This window comes from Elephantulus edwardii, unplaced genomic scaffold, assembly GCF_000299155.1.
Source record: "Elephantulus edwardii isolate Elephantulus edwardi_28Jun2011 unplaced genomic scaffold, EleEdw1.0 scaffold00377, whole genome shotgun sequence".
In the NCBI taxonomy this organism is placed as follows: domain Eukaryota; kingdom Metazoa; phylum Chordata; class Mammalia; order Macroscelidea; family Macroscelididae; genus Elephantulus; species Elephantulus edwardii.
In genome coordinates, this window is record NW_006400127.1 from 1,017,538 (window position 1) to 1,038,855 (window position 21,318).

The following is a 21,318-nucleotide window of genomic DNA, read 5'->3' on the forward strand; positions in this document are numbered from 1 at the left end:
AAGAACAGATTTGATATATTTAACACTAACGACTGAAAACCAGAGGAGTTATAAATGACATTAAAGATGAAGAAAGCAAAAGATAATTAAAAAGACAAGAAAGAAAGACAGACCAAAATGAATGTCAGAAGAGACTCTGAAACTTGCTTTTCAACATAAAACCAAAGCAAAGGAGATCAATGATGAAGTGAGCAAAACAGACGATTTCAAAGGGCAGCTCAAGAAGACAGAACAAAGGATTGAAGTGTGCAAGGAGTTGGAGTACTAAAAGGGAAGAACATATTTGACATTTCCCACACTGAAGGAACTGAAGAACAAATTCAGGCTTCAAGTTGTAGTATTGCAAGATTCTATGGACACACTACTGATGCAGAAAGTATCCCAAAAAATGGAGTACACAGAGTCACAGTACCAAAAGGGATCAGGTGACGTAACATATTTCAGGAAGTAGTCTAAACTTTACTGAAGGAATTGGTAAGTATATAAGTAAATAAATAAGTAAATCAATCAATCTCCAGGAATTGACAAGGAAGCCCTGGTGACTTACCGGTAAGGAGTTACACTGCCAATCCAAAGGCATATGGTTGTTATCCACCAGCAGCTTCGTGGGAGAAAGTGGACAGTATCATCCCATGTCATATACAGCTTGTGAAAATGCCCTGGAAGGTCAGCTATGATTTCTTTGGTTCCAGTACACAACTACAAGGAATTGCCAGAACCACGAAAGGCATTTCAACAAAGAGGTGCAACCCTGGTTGTGTGCTCACTAGCATATTCCAAGAAATTTGGGTGACTGTTGGATGGCAAACTGGGAGAGATCCATATTTGTCCCCATTACTAAAAAAAAAAAAAATTCAATAGAATGTGGAAATTATTGAAAAATGTTATTACTACCATACGCAAGTAAAATCTTAGTGAAGATTATTTTTTAGAAAAACATAACCAGAATGGCACACTGACTGGAAAGTACCAAAAATTCAAGCTGGATTCAGAAAAAGCCATTCATGGAACAAGAGATATCATTGTTAATTTCAGATAGATCCTGGCTGAACAAAAGAATACCAGAGTGATAGTGATTTATGTTTTGTTGATTGTAACAAATATGGCTAATGTTGAAAAGAATGTGAATCCAAGAACATATAATTGTGTTAATGAAAAACTAGGGAACAGTGCATTTTTTAAAATCGAGAAAAGTGTGAGTCAGATTGTATACTTTTATGCATACGTCATCAAACTGTATGCTGAGAATTCAAAGCTCTTGACACCAGCAGTCAGGAAATCAAAAGACAAATTGCACTGGGAAAATCTGCTGTCAGGGCCTCTCTAGACTACTGAGAAGCAACAATGTCGCCAGAGAGGCTAAGGTGCACCTAGTCCAGGCCATGGTCTTCACAGTTACTGGCTATGCCTCAGAGAGTGGGACAGTGACTAAGAATGACAGAAGAATTATTAATGCTTTTGAGTTGTGTGCTGGAGAAGAGTCTTAAACATACTATGGACTTCCAAGAAAACAAATAGGTCTGTCTTGGAGAGGGTGGAACAAAGTTTCTATTTGGAGGCTAGGATTTTGAAGCTCCATCTCACGTACTTTGGGCACGTGTCCAGGAGAGATTAGTCCTTGGAGAAGGACATCATGCTTGGAAGGGTGGAGGGACAGCACAGAGGAGGAAAACCCAGGATGAGATAGACTGATACTGTAACTTGGACAATGAGGGTAGGTGTGTTGGAGTCAGTGAGACTAGCTCAGGACAGGGCAAGCTTCAGAGGTGTTGTATATAGGGTCACTATGAGTCACAGGCAATTTGATGGCACATAACAACAACAACATGCTGAGCAAATCATTTGAGAAATTAGACTATTTGAAAAAAGTATACGTCATCAGGATTGGAGGAAGACAGCCTATGTTAATGCAGACAGCACAATTTTACTTGCACAATGTGAAGAAGACTTGAAGCATTTACTAAAAAATAATAGACTACACCTTCCAGTGCTGTTTACACCTCAATATCAAGAGAATTTAAAAATCCTCACAATTGAACAAGGAGACTACATCCTGATGATGGGGAAAAGAGCAATACAGTTTTACCTGAATTCATAGTCAACACCCGTGACAACAGCTGTGAAATTAAAAGAAGTTTTGTATTGTGCAAACCTGTTGTTTAAAGGGCCTCACTGAAGTGCTAAAGAGCAAGGATATTTGTTAAAAATTAAAGTGCACGTGACCCATGCCATGGTATTTTCAGTTGTTTCATGTACATGTGAAAGTTGGAAAATGGCTAAGGCAGGCCAAAGAAGAATAAAAAATAATTATAAAGTAAGTTAAAATTTAAAAATCATTGATAAAGACAAAGACCCACAATGAGATAGACTGACACAGTGGCTGGAACAATGGGCTCCAGGACTCTGGAGATTGTTAGAATAGCCCAGAATAGGGCAAGAGTTCCATCTTTTGTTCACACGCTAGTTAGGACTTGGAGTTGGTTTGATGGAACTTAACCTAATAATAGCTTTCACTTTTATATAGTAATAAAAATAAGACTAATTAAAATATATTTATAATGCCCCCAAACAAGTGACCAGTTAGTCTTTAAATTATTTTTGGAATAATTTGGAAGTTTCTGAGTAATTAAATTAGTTTCTTTTATTTACTGACTATCTGCAGAATTGGCTGTAATGAAATCCACTGAGTTTGTTATAGTCAAATTGCATCTAAATTGTAGTGTCTCAAATGAGACTCCTGTTCTTTGTAGAATTTTTATCCAACCAGGACATCTAGCTTCTCTTCTCCCTAGTGGAACAATCTTCCTCAGAGAACACCATTGTTGCTCAAACCATAATATCTTAAAGACGCCCAGCACTCTCACACTCTGGGGCTTGTTAAACACATTTTAACCCGTCTAGCACGTCCCATTCTCTGATTTAAGATGTACTTAACGTATTTTAATATAAGGATCCTTGTCATGTACTAAGTAATGCTAATTGAAAGTTCGTGGTTCAAATCTACCAGCTGCTTCATGGGATAAGGATAGGCCGACTGTAAAGATTAACTTGCGAACCTGCTGGAGCGGCCCGATACGTTAGAATCTACTCCACAGTAGTGGATGTTTTTTTCTTTAGTTATCTTTTCTTTGGGTCATTGATAGACTCCAATACCTCTAAGGTAATAGGTATTTAATTAATACTTGTTGAACTCATGAAAAAGTGTGAGAAAACACCTTATAGATCTAACATTTCTCTAAAACTCAGTCATCAACTCTGTTTTGATCCATAGCAACCCTGTAGAACAGAGGCTGACTGACTGTCCCATAGGGTTTCCAAAACTATAGTCTTTATGGGCATCACGCTCAAAGAAGACCCATCAGTAACCTGTGTTATGCAGATGATACTGCCTTGCTTGCTGAAAGTGAGGAGGCTTGAAGCACTTGTTGAAGATCAAAGAATAAAGCCTTCTGAAGCACTTGTTGAAGATCAAAGAATAAAGCCTTCGGCATTTCAACACTAAGAAAACAAACCAATTCTTTTTCATAATCAGTTTTTTACTCACTGAAAAGACATATTTTTAACAAAATAAACAGCTTTATAAGAACATCTCTAGATGGGGTACACAGGAATCAAATGACTACATTTTTGAGAAGAGGTATTAATTATAACAAGGTCAGAAATTTTGAGACAGATCATCAGTTGCTCAATATACAAGTTCAAGTTAAAGAAAATTAAAATAAGTTTCCTAGAGACAGTATATTCCCTTTAGTATAATCTGTATGAATTTAGAAACCATCTCAAGAATGTATTTGATGGGTTTATGAAAAAATTATCAGAGGAGTTATAGGATAGCATCAAGGGCAATATACTTGAAGAAAGAAAAGAGTCATTAAAAATACAGGAAAGAACTGACATCCAAGCAGATATATTCACACCCATGTTTATTGCGGCTTTGTTCACAATAGCAAGGAGTTGGAAACAACCTAAGTGCCCATCAGCAAACAACTGGATAGAGAAGTTGTGGTATATTCACACAATGGAATAGTATGCTGCATTGAAAAACAAGGAACTCATGCAATATTATTCAAAAATGGGTGACTCTGGAGGACATTATACTGAGGGAAGTATCTCAGTCACAAAAGGACAAATACTGCATGGTGCCACTGTTGTAAACAGGACTGACCTTGGGGTTGGGGAGAGACTGAGAAAGATGGGTTCAATAATGTATATTGCATTGAAACAGATGAGGGAGAAAACTGTTTAAAAGGGATATGTGATTTGGTATTATTGTCATGATAGGAGTCTAGAGTGAAAGCTGCATGGTGGAGTGCACCTGGGGGAGGGTTTGTAAAACAATAAAAGAATTTGTGTTTTACTTTTCCAAAAGGGTAGTAGTGTACTGGGGGGAGGGTTGGGAGGGGAGAAAAGTGCAACAATGAATGAATGGAAATCCAAAGTCTCTGTAAATTTTTACTGAAATTAATAATAAATTTTAAAGAAAAAAATAAGAAAGAAAAGCCCAAATGGATATTAAGAAAAACTGAAAACAACTCTTATCTTACTTGGATCCACAATCAATACCATTGGTACCAGTAGTTGGAAAATCAGAAAATGTTACTGCACAGGAAATTCTGCAATCAGGGACCTCTGCAGATTACTGAGGAGTAATGATGTCAGTCTGAGGACTACATTGCATCTGATAAAGGTCATGGTCTTTCCTATCGTTTGCTGTGCATCTGGGAGCTGGACAATGAATAAGCATGACAAAAGAAGAATTGATGCCTTTGAGTTGTGGTGTTGGAGAGGAGCACTGCTCATCCCATGGTTTGCCAAAACAACAAACAAATATGTCTTGGAGAGAGTACAGCCAGAGTGCTCTTGGGAGGCAAAGATGATAAAGTAAGTTTTGTCTCACATTCTTAGGGCATGTTGTTAGGGGAGGCATCATGCTTGGAAAGGCAAAGGGTTGGTGAAGGAGAGGAAGACCCTCCACCAGGCAGATTGACGCAGTGACTGCTGTAATAGGCTTTAGTGTGTAAAGAATCATGACGATGGCACAGGATAGGACAGGTCTCAGATGTGTTGCTCATGGGGTCACAATGGGTCATACTCACCTTAGTGGCACCTAGCAACAACAGTCTTGAGAGAAGATTACCACAGTTTTTCCTTCTGTTTAGCAACTGAGTGTTTAACCAGCACACTGCCACTGCCAGGATGTCTCTCTTGGTTTTGCACCAGTACCTCTTAAGAATTTATTTGTTAAAAAAAAAAAAAGAAAAAGAAAAAAGAATTTATTTGTATTTTGAAAGATAACATTCCCTACAGTGGTTTTAACTCGTTATACTCCTACCCAACATGTGTTAGTATCTACATTGTTAATATCAAATTCTTGAATTCCAGAGCTGGTACAATATTTAAAGAAAGAAAAACAATTTAAGTAATAAATTGAAATATTAGAAAATGAAAATTGTAGCTTTGAATTTTTCCCTTCTCATAATCAAACAGATAAATCACTCACTGCTTTCCAAGTTGGAACTGACTCATAGCTGACTATCCAGTGGGTTTTCAGAGGCCGAAAATCACATGAGAAGAGATTGCCCATCTTTCTCCTGAAGAGCATGTGGCGGATCTGAACTACATGCCTCTAGGTCGGCAGTGCCACTCGTTACCCTTTGGACAAATTCATTACTGTTAGTTTAGTTGTTACAGTGACTCCACATATTACAGAGTAGAACTGCTTCATAGGGTTTTCATGACTGTAATCTGTATGGAAGCAGATCACCAGACTCTACACTCAACCCCATCCCTCACCCCGTAGTGCTGTTGGGTACATTTGAACCTTAAAGTTACTTAACCTACCCAAACCCACTGCTGTCTCAACCATCTACTCACTGTGACCCTCTATCTCATTTCCAAGGTGATAAATCATTACAAGAGAAGACTATCAATTTTTCTCCTTCTGAATGGCTGGTGTATTTGAACCACCAACCTTTCCATTAGCAAACTGGTATGTTAGTGCATGTATATGTTGTATACTACCAGGGCACTTCCCAGAGACATTAGTCTCTGACACCATCTTAGCCTTTAATGCTTAAATTCTTAAAACTAGTTTTAGGATATTGCCAACAATGTCCTCCTTCCCCCCTGTAATGTAGACTGAATATAAATGGGGTGAAATAACTGGAAACATTTACATCTTTTGCCCATTTTAATATGATACTGATTTCTTTAACTATAGGGTTTTTTTCCATTTTCAGCTTTAGCATAGACTTTCAACAATTTGGATAAAGCATATATGTAAATGGTGGTTACCTTTTTACTGATAATTTTTGATTGATGATTATATTAATAAATGCTCTTAGTTGTGGATCATATATAAGAGGTTTGATGGATGCTTTTAAATTATAGTAAATTTAAAGTTACAGACTTAGAGTGGTTAATAGTCTCCCATTCTGCGTCTAGGGCAGACACTAGTAATTTATTTCCTCACTAAGCCTAGACTCTTTCAAATTCTTTTTGACACTTAACAGAATCGCATTTGCCTTCCCTTAGTAAAATTTATTAATGACTGCTTTGATAATCAGAAAACTGCTAGTAAAGATTGATTTTATACATATGTCAATAGACATCCACTACTATAAATCTTTCATATTTGTGGGTTCTTTTGAATATAGATACTTGAATTTCAATTTGGGAGTCAAAGAAATGTGACAAATGATAGGACCACAGAATAGTAACGGTGTGAGAGAATGCTGCTGTTATATACTGTCAAGTTGGAACCAACTCTAGCTGACCCGCCAGCAGGTCTCCAAAAGCAGTAAATTGCAGGGGAGTGATTGTCCATTTTTCTTTTGTGAAGCAGCAAGCAGATTTGAACTGTGTGCCTTTGAGTTGACAGCACAATTCCTTACCACTAACCCACCAGAGCTCCCTCCCTGAAAGGAGAATAAGGGGCTGAATTTGACAGACAATCTCTTGTACAGTTTTGTAAAATGATTGTTGTATGAAGGGGAGATGGTGGAGGGAAGAGTTTTTCCTTTGGATTGTGCATCCACAAGAGCGAGGTATAGTCACAGATCTTAGGATACTGCCTGGTACGTACGTATCTTACAATTGATATTCCCTTATGGAATGAATAAATCACAGATGAATGAACAATGGTTCTACCATTAATGGAAATAGGACAAGAGGAACCTATTTGCAGAGGCAAGAAATAAGAAGTTCACTTTTAGATACAGTGACCTGAGATCATGATAAAAACCAATGAAAAATGCATTGCTGTCAAGTTGGAACCAATTTATAGGTCACTCTCCAACAGGTGTACAGGGGCTGTGTAAACTTTCAGGATGTTACCTAAGCTTCTGTGGAACTGCTTGTGGGTTGGGTTAGCAGCACAGCTCCTTACCTGCTGCACCACCAGAGCGCTCCACTAATAAGTACTAAGAAGATATTCAAGAAGAGCTGCCCAGAGAACATTTAGATAGGTGAATCTCATTGTTAAAAAAATCAAAACATCAAAATGGGGAGGCAGGGAGGGAGAAAGGGAGGGATACTTATTAGAATCACTAGTGGAAAGTGGTGCCCCAGCTGACATTTACCACAGGGAAATGTGAGTAGATAATTCTTTGTAATAAAACTTCTGAAGAACATTAAGGGATAGAAGTGGTCTTATCAGTAGGAAGGAGGAATGGAGTGTGTTTTGTTTCCCAGGAGCTACGAAAGGTGGCCATGAAAAGAAATTGTTTCCAGAATTCTTGCTGCTGCTATTGTGTCTGGATAGAGTTGTTTTTAAATTGGAACATGAGATAGAAATTTTATATTGTAATCCCATTTTTAGCACAAGATAAATTTTCCTTTGAATTTTGATAAATATTCTTGGCGTTTCCTTAAACTTCAGGGAGCCCAGTTGACGTAGTAGCAGTAAGTTGTGCTGCTAACCCAACGGCAGACAGTTCCTATAGGAGAAAGATAGGAAATCTCCTCCCATGTGATTTATAGCCTCTCATGTGATTTAAAACCTTCTGGAGGGTCAGCTAGGAGTGGATTCCAACTTAACAGCACATAATGATAACAGCTGAAACCTTAGTCATTTGTGTACCATCTTGACATTTTTTTTACCATATCTATTTGCATATGAGTTATGCTAAATGGCACTTAACAACAACACCTATTGAAGTGTGTTTAACTGATTTACTGCTCATTGGGATCATCTCCCATATATGGAATTATCTCTCTCAGCTATTCCTGTGTTTTTACAAAAGTTGTGTAGCCAAAACCTATCTTTATCATCATCACTTAACAGAGTTCCCTTCATAATCTGAGCTCCTTGGTGATACATTAATTAATAAATTTATATTCAACAAATAAGACTCAGCTACTTTTATTTTAAAATCTCTACATGTAGTCATTGTAAATAGACTTATGAACAAATAAAATGTGTTCCTTATTCTTCTAGTACTTCTGCTTTGTAGGTTGGCAGTTCATCTGCATAAAACTAGGCCACCAGAGCTCCCATTTACTTGTTAGGTGCTGCCGTCGCGTCTAGTACGACTTCTAGTGACCTGTGCACAAAAGATCTGAACCCTGCTCTATCTTCACACTTGACACACAAGAGCCAATTGCAGCAGTCACCGTGTCAGTCCACCTGATTGAGAGTCCTCCTCTCCTTCACTGACCCTCCACCCTTCCCAGCATCACGTCCTTCTCCAAGGAATAGCCCCTCCTAGCAACATGCCCAAAGTGTGTGAGGTGAAGCCTCATAATTCTTGCCTCCAAAGAGCCCTCCAGCCGCACCCTCTCCAAGACATATCTGTTTGTTCTCTTGGTCTTCTCCAACACCACAGCTCAATGGCGTCAATTCTTTTTCTGTCATCCATAATCATGGTCCAGCTTTCAGAAGCACAGCAAGTAATCAGAAAGACTATGGCCTGGATCAGACACATTTTAGTCTTCAAACTGACATCACAATTCATCAATAATTTAGAAAGGTACCTCACTGTAGATTTTCCTAGTGTAATGTGTCTCCTTATTTCCTGACTACTGGGACCAAGGGTGTTAACTTACACTTGGGCATATAAGCAGGAACTATCCAGAGAGTAAATAGATGGGCAGGTTGTTTAATAAGAACACATTCACTTCCTTCTTTACATACAAATTAAGAGTTCAAAAACTCAGCTCACTGCAATCAATTGATTCCAAGTTATAACAATCCTCCATTGGGTTTCCAAGGCTGTACCAATAATGGAATGTACCTACCTATCTCTTTCCTGCAGAACCACTGGTGAATTCAAACTGTTGGCAACTTGCAACCTCTGGGTGAGCAGCACAACTCACTACAGACTGCACCACCGGACCTCTCTGTTCTAGTAATATTGAAATTAGTAGTACTAGATTTTAAATTTTTTTATAATAATTGAGATTTTTAATGAAAGTTTATAGAGAACTTGGATTTCCAGTCATACACTGCTGCACATTTTCCTTCCTACCTGCCCCCGCCCCCTAGTTCACTTTTCTCTTTGAAAAAAATTCTTTCTTTACTATTTTACAAAATAATGGAGTAATTTTTCCATTTACTGTTTTCTTTTTAAAATAATAGCTTTGTAGTTGCTGTTGTTATTGTTATGTGCCATTGAGTCACCTGCAACTCATAAAGACTATGCACAATAGCTCTGAACTGTGCCCTGTCCTGAGCCATTTTCACTAACTCTGACACACCTCTCCCCATTATTTCAGTTACTGTGTCAATCCATCTCATCCAGGGTCTTCATCTCTTGCAATGTCCCTTCCTGCTTCCAAGTATGATGTCCTTCTCCAAGGACTGGTCCTTCCTGGCCACATGCTCAAAGTATGTGAGCAGAGCTGCAAAATCCTTGCCTCCCAGGAAAAACTTGTTTTCACTCTTTACAATACAGACCTATTTGTTCTCTTGTCACTCCATGGTATGTTCAATACCCTTCTCCAGCATGCCAACTCAAAGGCATCAATTTTTCCTTCATTGTCCTTAGTCATTAAAATGATAGTTGTATTCACATGCTATGAAATTCACCCTTTGAGAGTGTTGTTGTTGTTGTTGTTATGTGCCGTCAAGTCATTTGCGACTCATAGCGACCCTATGTACAACAGCCCTAAACCCTGCTCTATCCTGTGCCAATCTCATTGCCTCTGACACACCCATCCTGATTACCCCAGTCACTGAATCAATCCACCTCATAGAGGGTCTTCCCCTCCTGCGCTGTCCCTCCACTCTGCCCAGCATGATGTCCCTCTCCAAAGACATGTCTCTCCTTACAACATGTCCAAAGTATGTCAGACGAAGCCCCAGAATCCTTGCCTCCAAGGAGCAGCCTGGTTTAACCCTCTCTAGGATGGATCTGTTTGTTTTCTTGGCAGTCCATGGTACATTCAATACTCTTCTCTAGCACCACAGCTCAAAGGCATCAATTCTCTTTCTATCCTCCCTAGTCATTGTCCAACTCTCTGATGCATAAAAGTGTAAAGTTTGTTAATTTTTTTATAAGCCACAAGAATAGTGAACCTATCACTACTATCTTATTATTCTAAAATGTTTTTATCAATTAAGCATCAAGTAAACTTGTTGTTAGGTGTCAAGTTGAGCCGACTCATAGTGACCCTATGAACAAAAGATCTGAACCTTGTTCTATCTTGCACCATCCTCACATTTCCTGACACACAAGAGCCCATTGCATCTGTCAATGTGTCAATCCACCTGGTTGAGGGTCTTCCTCTCTTTCCCTCCCTCTCTCCCTCCCTCCCTTCCTCCCTTCCTCCCTTCCTCCCTTCCTTCCTTCCTTCCTTCCTTCCTTCCTTCCATCTTTCCTTCCCTCCCCCTCCATCCATCCCACCATCATGTACCTCTCCAAAGAATAGCACCTCCTAGCAACATGTCCAAAATAAGTGAAGTGAAGCCTCATCATTCTTGCCTCCAAAGAGCACCCTCTCCAAGACATATCTGTTCATTCTCTTGGCCATCCATGGGATGTTCAGTGCTCTTCTCCAGCACCACAGCTCAAAGACATCAATAATTCTTCTGTCATCCTTCTTCACTGTCCATCTCTCAGATGCACAACTGGTAATAGCAAAGACTATGGACTAAATCAGACACGCCTTAGTCTTCAAACTGACATCGCTACTTAGTAATTTGAGAAAGTCCCTAACTTCAGATTTGCTCAGTGCAATTCATCTTTTTTTCCCTGACTGCTGGTACCAAAGGTGTTAATTATGCATCCAAACAAGATGAAGCTATTGATGGTTTCAATCTCCTCTCCATCCGTCATGACGCTGCCTATCAGTCTAGTGGCAATCTTTGTTTTCCTGATATTGAGATGCAATCCATACCAAAGGTTGCATTCCTTGATCTTCTGCAACAAGTGCTTCAGGTCCTCCTCACTTTCAGCAAGCAAGGTTGTGTCATCTACATAACACAAGTTATTGGTCAGTCTCCCTACAATCAGGATTGCCACACTCCTCTTCATAGAGTCCAGCTTCTCAGATAATTTGCTCTGCATACAGATTGAATAGGTATGGAGAGAGAATACAACCATTAAGCAGTCACTCCTTATTTCTCCCTTTTCTTTTGTTCTTAAAAAACATGGTTCTACTTTTTAATTTTACGGATTTGTCTATTCTGGACTTTTACTATAAAGGAAATAATGTATTATGTGGCCTTTTCTTTAATGTCATCGAATAGTCTTAAAGATCCTTTAGATTATATAATGTATCAGTTATTTTTTTTCTTTTTTCCTATTTTAGCTTATCATTGTTCTTGTTCACATTAGGTACCATTGTGTTGGCACAGCACCCCTATTTACAACAGAACAGGACCTTTTTTAATTCTGTGCTATCCTCACAATCTCTGCTGTGCGTAAGCCCATTTTTATAATCACTGTATTAGTGTGTCTTGTTGAAGTGCACTCCTCTCTTCCTAACCTTCAAAGTTTCCACATACAGATTGAAAAGGTATGGAGACAGGACACATCCCTGAACCACTCCTTTCCTAATTTTGAACCATACAGTGTTTCTTTGCTCTGTTCTGATGACTGCCTCCTGGTCCAAGGTTTGCATGAGCATAATCAAGTGTTCTGGAGTACCTATTCTCTTCAAGGTTAGCTGCAATTTGTTGTGATTCGCAGAGTCAAATCCCTTCACATAGTCAATAAAGCACAGATAGACATTCCTCTGGTACTCTTTGCTTTCAGCTGAGATCCATCTGACACTGGTGATGTCTCTAGTGCCATGGCCCAGCTTGTATTTTCGGTTAATGTACTGTCTCAGTTGTTTTTGGATAATCTTCAGCAGGATTTTGCTTGTGTGTGATATTAGTGATGTTGTTTGTTAATTTCCACACTGTCAGATCACCTTTTTTTTTAAAGTATAAGAATGTATATTAATCTCTTCCAGTCAAGCACAACCTAGTGAACATGTTCAGGGCAGCATCAATTTGTTGAGATATGTCAATTGATATTTCATCAATTGCTGGGGCTTTTTTTTTTCATCAGTTCCCTCAGAGGAGCTTGAACTTCACATTCATCACCATTGACTCTTGATCATATATTGTTTCTTAAATTCTTCTGTCATCAGATTCCTTTTGGCTACAGTGACTCTGTGTACTCCTTCTATCTTTTAATGCTTCCTGGATCATTCAGTATTCAGTCCATAGCATGCATAAGTATTGCAACTCAGAGCTTGTTTTTCATCTTAAGAAATGATGAGCAAGTTTGGCCCTTTTGATTTTTCTGGCTCCAGATCTTTGCACATTTCATTATAATACTTTATCTTCCTGTGCTGCCCTTTGGAATCTTCTGTTCAGCTCCTTAATTTCTTAATTTCTTCCCTTTGGTTTGGCTTGCTGGAGCTTTAATGCGATATTCAGAGTCTCTTCTGACATTCATCTCACTCTTTTCTTCCTCTATCTTTGTAATGACATTTTTCATTCTTCATGAGTAATAGTCTTTATATTTTCCCCCATTCATCTGGTTTTGGGTCGTTAGCGTTTAAGGCCTCAGACCTGTTCCTGAGTTGGTTAAATTCAGGGGAGATAAACTCAAGGTCAAATTTTGGTTCCTGTGGATTGTATTTAACCTACTTTAGCCTTCATTTGAACTTGTATATGAGTAGTTGTTGGTCTGTTTCACAGTCAGCACCTGGCCTAGTTTTCACAATTGATACCGAGCTTCTCCAGTGGTTCTTTCCACATATATATTCGATCTGATTCCTGTGCATACCATCAGGTGAATTCCGTGTGTATTGTCTGCATTATGTATAAAAATTTTCACAATGAATAAATCATTGATTGTGCAGAATTCTGTCATAATCTACCTTCGGCATCATTCTGTCTCCAAGTCCATGCTTTCCAACTACTGATCCTTCTTCCTTGTTTCCAACTTTTGCATTCCAATCCTCCATTATTATCAAAGTATCTTGGTTGCATGTTCAATCTATTTTTCAAATCATCTATTTCCTTCTCTTTGGTTCTGGTTTTTGGTGCATATATTTAAATCACAGTGGTATTCATTGGACTGACTTGTATGTGTATAAATATTATCCTGTCACTCACAACATTGTATTTCAAGATGAATCTAGAAATTAGCTTTTTAATTATGAGTATTACCCCATTTTTCCTCACTTTTTTCATATCCAGCATATGATTGGAAATCATATTATTGTGTGATAGATCATGATTGTCTGACTCAAAATGTCTCATGCCAGCCCATCTCATTTTACCAATATCTAGTATGTCTATTTATATGTTCCATTTCTTTTTTTATTTTTACAGCATATTCTTCCCATTTAATTTCCCCCCATTCATTCATTGTTGTACATTTTCCCCCCTGCCCACCCCTCTCCCCTAGTTCGCTTTTCTCCTTGAAAAGAAAAAAAAAATTCTTTCATTATTATACAACTCCCCTACCCCCATCTCTCAAGTCCACAGTCCACTTCACTATGCATTTCTTTTTCTGGAATCTTGTCATGAAAATGATACCTAATCATATATTCCTTTTAAACAGTTCTCTCCCTCATCTGTTTTAATGTAGTATACATCATTTATCCCCTCTTTTTCTTTGGCTCCCTCTAACCCCAATATCAGTCCCATTTTACAACAGTGGCACTATGCAGTATTTGTCCTTTTGTGACTGAGATATTTCACTCAGCATAATGCTCTCCAGGGTCACCCATTTTGAATAATATTGCATGAGTTCCTTGTTTGTCAAGGCAATATAGCATTCCATTGTGTGAATATACCACAGCTTCTCTCTCTCCATTCGTTGATGGGCACTTGTTTCCAATTCCTTGCTATCATGAACAAAGCCGAGATAAACATGGGTGTGCATATATCTGCTTGGGTGGCAGTTATGGTTCTTTAGGGTATATTCCCAGTAGTGGAATCTCTGGGTCAAATGGTATTTCTTTTTGCAACTTTTTGAGAAAGTGCTATACTGCCTTCCATAATGGTGGCACCATTTTTACACTCCCACCAACAGTGAATAAGGGTTCCCATTTCTCCACAACCTCACCAGCATTTGTTGTTTGATGCTCTGTTGAATTTTGCTGTTCTTACTGGAATGATATGATATCTCATATTTGTTATGATTTGTATCTCTCAGAGCTATGGATTTTTAACACTACTTCTTGTGTTTGTTCACCATATGAATGCCTTCTCTGGTGAGGTGTCTATTCATATCCTGTGCCAATTTTTCAATTGGGTTGTTTACCTTTATCTTGTTGTGGCACTCAAGTATTCTATAAATTCTAAATATAAGGCCCTTATCAGACATGTCATTGCCAAATACTATTTCCCAGTGGCTTTCTTTTTACACTGTTGGAGAAGTTTTTGGATGTGCAGGGGGGTTTGATTCTTAGAAGGTCCCATTCATCTATTTTATCTTCTTCTGGTTGTAAGTTTTTCAGTATGTTTGGAAGGCTGTTCATGATGTAGATTAGGACTTCTAGAGTTCTTCCAAGCTTTTCTTTCATGAAGTTTATAGTCCTTGGTTTTAGTCCTAGGTCCACTTTGAGTTGGTTTTTGTGTATGGAATGAGGTATGGATTTTGCTTGAGTTTTCTGCAGATAATTTTGCCAACACCATTTATTAAAAAGGTTGTCATTTCCCCCACTTAACTTATTTCGTCTCCTTGTCAAATATCAGTTGACCATAGGTAGATGGGCTGATTTCTGTATTCTCAATTCTATTCCATTGATCTGTATGTCTGTCATTGTACCAGTACCACTCTGTCTTGAACACCACATCAGTGTAGTATGATTTGAAATCAGGGAGTGAGATGCTTCCTACCTTGTTTCTCTTGCTTATTCGGGGCCTCTTACCATTCCAAATGAAATTGAAAATTGCCTTTTCCATCTCATTGAAGATAGAATTGGTTATTCGTATTGGGATGCAGTTCACTTCTGTGATGCCTAGTGCCTCATGCTGCTGTCAGTTTCTCAGGAGTTTAGAAAGCTCTAAGTCCAAATTCCAGGTACCAGGCTTAGGGAAGTATTTCTGTCTCAGGTAATTTTGAGGAAAAATCCTTTTCCCTGAGCTTCTGGCTCCAGGACTGACTTCTTGTGACTCAGTGCTCCAGATCTGACTTAGAGAGGGCAGAGGTGAATCCAGACCTTCCCACCTTCAAAGCCCAGAAGCTAATTATGTATGTAGGCCTTGAGTTACTTTGAATGCTCCCCTGACTGTCAGTGGAGCCCAGTGGAATAGCATTTGAAAATTTCATGGCTTGAATAAGACACACTCTAAAGTGATATTCTTGCTTTAGCCCTTTAGAAAGGCTTTCATCTTCCAGCCCTGTATCAGTCAATCCACTGATAGTCATGGGGGTTTCTAGCGCCCATTTGTTCAGAAGTGGATGACCAGCCTTGTTTCCTAATCTGTCTTAGTTTAGAGAAGGAAACCTTTCTATTTTGGGTCACCCTGCTGATCCAGCCTTGTTTCCTAATCTGTCTTAGTTTAGAGAAGGAAACCTTTCTATTTTGGGTCACCCTGCTGATATATAAATACCAGTGGCATAGCTTTTAGCCTCCCAGCAACATGAAAGCTACTACAGCACAACAAACTGACTGGTGGACTATTGCTCTAGAGGGAGAATTATTCCTGAACATGAGCAAAATATTTATTTAAGCCTCTTTCTTCCCATTAGATATTTATTTACCATCCTTCCAGAACATCTTGGAATTAGTGTCATTTTCATAAGAAGTGCACATGATTTGCTTCCATTATTTTTCTGTTTGAGTGGAAAAGGAATCAAATTAATTAATTGCTCCGCTTATTAGCTCATTGTGCTACTACTTCTCCTCTGTAGTAAATTGATAGCTGGCACAGAGACCATGAAATCTAGGCCAATGAGCATCAGGCCACTGTCAGCTAGCTCAATTTATGAAAGAGATAACAGAAAGCCAATGTTGCCAGCTGGGGTGAAATGGGAGATGTACTTAAGGGATAACCTTCCCCAGCTCTCATCCCAGAGGGTAGGAAAAGGGTAAAAAAATAGAAAGGAATTATCTATTTGATCTATTAAAACTGACTATAAAAATTATACATATTATCTTATGTTTAGGATATTAATCTTAGAAAAAATGTTATATCATTTTAAAAAAAATGAATGCCAGTAAGTCAGCACGTAGACTATACTACTTGTTTTCTTCTGTAGCCTTGAGTATATTGTAATCCACAAATATGTAGCATGCATATCTGTTACTATTAAGTGAGTAAAAGACATTTTAGGGAACAATTGATTTGTGTTATATAACTGATGCAGGACAACTATATAAAGTTATATAACTGATGCAAGACAGTGATACAATGTTGCTGTTTGGTACTATCAAGTTAAATACAACTCATAGTGATCCTGTGCTAAACAGTTCTGAACCTCTTCCTATCCTATGCCATCCTCATTATCTCTGGTGCAGGTGAGCCCATTGCTGCAGTCAATGTGTCAGTCCATCTTGTTGAGGGTCTTCCTCTCTTTCACTGCCCGCTGCCTTTCCAAGCATGATATCCTTTTCCAAGGAATAGCCTCTCTTAACAACATGCTCAGATACAGCACTCTGTCTGTTCTTTCTCCAAGGCATATCTCTTTGTTCTTTTGGCTGTTAATGGGATATTCAGTGTTCTTCTGCAACACCACAGCTCATAGGCGTCAATTCTTCTGTCATCCTCATTCATTGTCCAGCTCTCAGATGCATAGCAAGTAATTGAAAAGACCATAGTCTGAATCAGGGGTACCTTAGTTCTTAAACTGACACTGTTGCTTCTCAGTAGTTTCAAGTGTTCCCTGACTGCAGACTTTTCCAAGGCAATATGTTTCCTGACTGTGACCACCAAGTGTGTTGATTGTGGATCCAAGTATGAGTAAGTTCTTGACAATGTCAATCTTTTCACCAATCATGATGTTTTCTATAGGTCCAGTGGTTTGAATCTTTGTTTTCTTTATGTTGAGATATAATTCATATTGAAGGCTATAGTCTTTGATCTTCTGCAGCAAGTATTTCAAGTCTTCCTTACTTTCCATAAGCAAAGTTGTGTCCTTGGTATAACAGGTTGTTGATGAGTCTTCCTTTGATCCTGATGCTATATTCTTCATAGAGATTAAATAGGTATGGAGAGGATAGAACCTTGACACACACCTTTCCCAGTTACAAACTATGTAGAGTTCCCTTGTTCTGTTCAGAATCTTGATCTGGGTATAAGTGTTCTGGGATTCCCTTTCTTTTCGATGTTAGCCATAATCCACACAGTCAAATACCTTTGCATAATCAGTAAAGCCATATATAATGTAAAAAATGGCAATAATAAACTTCTATAGCCTTCCTTTTCTAGGTTTATGATAGACTAAAATTTCACTGCCATCAAGTTGGAACCTACTCATAGCTTACCCTTCAGTGGTTTTTCAGAGACTGTATAACATAAGAGAGACAATTATCTACTTTCTTTTAGTCAGCAGCACAGTTCTTACCCACTAGGCTACCAGAGAAGTTGTGTTAATAATGAAAGGAGCCAGGATCTGGGTGGTGGTAGTGTTGTTGTTATGTGCCGTTGAGTCGCTTGCAACTCATAGCGACCCTATGTACAACAGCCCTACACTATGCTCTGTCCTATGCCAATCGCACCATCTCCGATACACCCATCCCAATTGCCCCAGTCACTGAGTCAATCCAGCTCACAGAGGGCCTTCCCGTCCTGCGCTGTCCCTCCACCCTCCCAAGCATGATGTCCCTCTCCTTACAACATGTCCAAAGTATGTTAGACGGAGCCTCAGACTCCTTGCCTCAGAGGAGCAGCCTGGTTTAACCCTTTCCAGGATGAATCTATTTTTCTAGCAGTCCATGGTACCCTCAATGTACCAGTCATGAAATCAAGTTAACCTTGTTTCCCTTAGGACAGTTATTCATCTGGGGTGAAAATGTAAATAATGGTCCCAAGCTCAGTGGAATACTTAAAAATATGTTTTTATTTAAGATAAAGTATTTTTGTTAAATGGAAAGCTATTACTAAATGCCGCCTTGTAACTGTTGCTTATTGTTGCTTTGCTGTCTTTTGTGTTAATGTAGTGGCTTTACATTTTGATGTATTCATCATCACTGTTTTTAAAATATCTGCTATTTTAGCCAGAAGTCCATCACAGGAATTTAATTTTAAATTTAGCAACTTCAATTCCCTCTTTTGAATCATAGCTTCTATATTCTCTCTAATGTTGTTGTTTTGTTGTGTGCCATTGAGTCAAAATGTCAGCTGGCCCCACAGTGGTTTTCAGAGGCTGAAATCTCTTCATGGGAAGAGATTGCCCCTCTTTCTCCCTTGGTATGGCTGGTGGATTTGAACAGCCTACTTTTGAGTTGCCAGCACAACTCTCTACAACTAGACCCTCAGCCCTCCCTATATTATCTCTCAGAGTTAGAAATGCTGTAGCTCTCTGTAGATACCTGGTTGGTGCTTACTGTTGAGGCAGTTCCCACTCATGGCAATCCTGAATACAACACAGTGTAAACTGCCCCAGTCTCACAATCCTTCCTATGTTTGAGCCCATTGTTATACCCGTAGGTGTTTAATATTGCCATATTTAAAGCTAGCAAAATGAAAAGAACTATCTTGGATATAAATTTTCAGTAGAACAAAGAGCAGATATCCAAAATGTTGGATGTTCCCTTTGTCTAGGTTCAATACAAATTTGAAAGACTCATTTATAAAAGTTCGATAGTGCTAAGTATTTTTCACCCAGAACACCATAATTTTATTGTTAAAGTATAAATACCATCCCAGAAATACTGAATTCTACTAATTCTTTTTCTACAGTGCCTCCAAAGCCATTACATCTGCAGAATTCACCTTCGTCCAATAGACACCAAACCCCCAGGCATAAAGCTTTATCTAGTACAAAACCAAGGATGGAGGAAGTTAAACCTGCCTCTGCTTCTTGTGTCTCAAAAGAAAAACCCAGTAAGGTTTCAGATCTCATCAGTCGCTTTGAAGGAGGCAGGTAAGAATTCATCTACAATGGGATAAGATGAAGGGAAGAAAAAGCTAATTTTTTAAAAAAAAATTAGACAATCAGAGCTTTTTTAAAAAATATAAAAGATACAGTATTTTTTATGCCATTAGGTTTGATAGAGTGAATTTTAAAGATAAATTCCTTGATCCTACCTTAAAATGAATTATCACTTAATATTTCACGCATGTATAACACTATAAACTATCAGATTTTATCAGCTTGTGTTCTTTTCTGCCTATGTGGGCCTCTTGTTGTTCTGTCTTTTTATCTGTATGTCACTCTTTGTTATGTTGCTCTCTGTGAATGTCTGGATCTGTGGATTTGAGTAGAGACTTTCCCTCTCTCTCTTTGTTTCTTACTGTACATATTCGTGCATGTGACCCCTCCTGACTTTCCCACCCCTGTATCTCCCTTTTTTTCTGACCCATTTTCTTCTATGTGGGTCATCTATCTATACTTATTCTGTCCCCTACCTTGCCTCTCTCTAAGCTCTGACATTTTTGTCAGGTTTTTGAAATAATAGTATCAGTCATAAAAATCTTATGTTTATTAGATATAATTTTATATTCTTTAATACTCTTTTAAAAAATGGTAAAATATCTTTTTCTCAGTAAAAAAAATCTACATAAGGTGTTTTCTAATTATATGACCATAAATTTCTTTTATTTGACTTTTTAAAAAAATTTATTTTATTAGTTTTAATGAACATTTACAGAGATTTTGGATTTTCATTCATTCATTGTTGCACTTTTTTCTCTACCCCCCTCCCTCCAGTTCGCTCCTCTCCTTGAAAAGCAAAAGATAAACTTCTTCATTGGTATACAATCCCCCCAACCCCAACCCTGCCGCCGCCCCAAATGCACTCCACTGTGCAACCTTAATTCTGAATTCTTGTGATAATCATAATATGCTATCATATATCACTTTTAAACTGTTCTCTCCCTCATCTGTTTCAATGCAGTATATATAATCTATCCAGTTTTTCTCAATTTAACCCCAACCCTGATGTCAGTCATGTTTTTAATAGGAAGCATTTCCATCACTGAATCAATTTGAATTTTTAAAAGAAATTTACTTAGAGGATTTTATTTTGTCTGTCACTAAGAGTCTATGTATATATCTTGACTTTCCTCCTCAAAATAAAACAGCTCCATTCATTCAAGTATAATAATTAAGAATGGTTTCCCATTTGCTGATTTTCTTAATTATTTGCAGCATTTATTGTTATTTGTGAAATGAATCTGTGGTTCTTGGGAGCATTTAAGAACTTTTTTAAAAAGCTAATATTAAAGTCATCTCCAGGTAATTGTTTCAGGGACTCATTCAGCCTCCATGGTTCCAGAAATTCTGGAGTTCATGAGAATTTTAAATTCTGTTCTGCATTAACTTTCTTTTGATCAGTCGTTTCACTTATTAATGTAATGTTCTTTCAAATATCATTGAGTCAGAGTTCTTTTTTTATTCCATGCTTGTAGATTTGATCTAAGAGAGAGGAAGAAAAATAGAGTAATTTATCTATGACTATTTAAGCAGCTGGTAATCAGTACAGATAAAGTATAAGTCTTTTGTGAAAGCTATTGAAGTCATAATACTCTAGCATAGTCAAATACCAATACAAAAGATAGTTGTATTTTTAGTGAGATATTACCACTGGAAACTGTTCCTTTTAAAGTGTTCCAATATATTAATATGGCTTTGAGGAAAAAAGTGTCTATTTTTAATTTCATTTCATGGTTAGCTTGTGGCACAATGGTAGCACAACTGTCTCCGAATCAAAAGGTTGTGTGTTCAGGATACATCATGGTCAAAGCCTTCTTTTAGGGAA

At 38.1% G+C, this 21,318-nt stretch overlaps 1 protein-coding gene across 1 annotated transcript in view; it reads left to right on the top strand.

The window, feature by feature from the left end:
- Window positions 1-21,318, top strand: part of FGD4 (FYVE, RhoGEF and PH domain containing 4) — a 95,594-nt gene that overhangs the window by 5,429 nt on the left and 68,847 nt on the right. Inside the window, exon 2 of the mRNA XM_006902181.1 lies at window positions 19,298-19,481. Coding sequence (XP_006902243.1) covers window positions 19,390-19,481 — 92 coding nt within the window. The 5' untranslated portion in view covers window positions 19,298-19,389. The remainder of the gene's footprint in view (window positions 1-19,297; window positions 19,482-21,318) is intronic.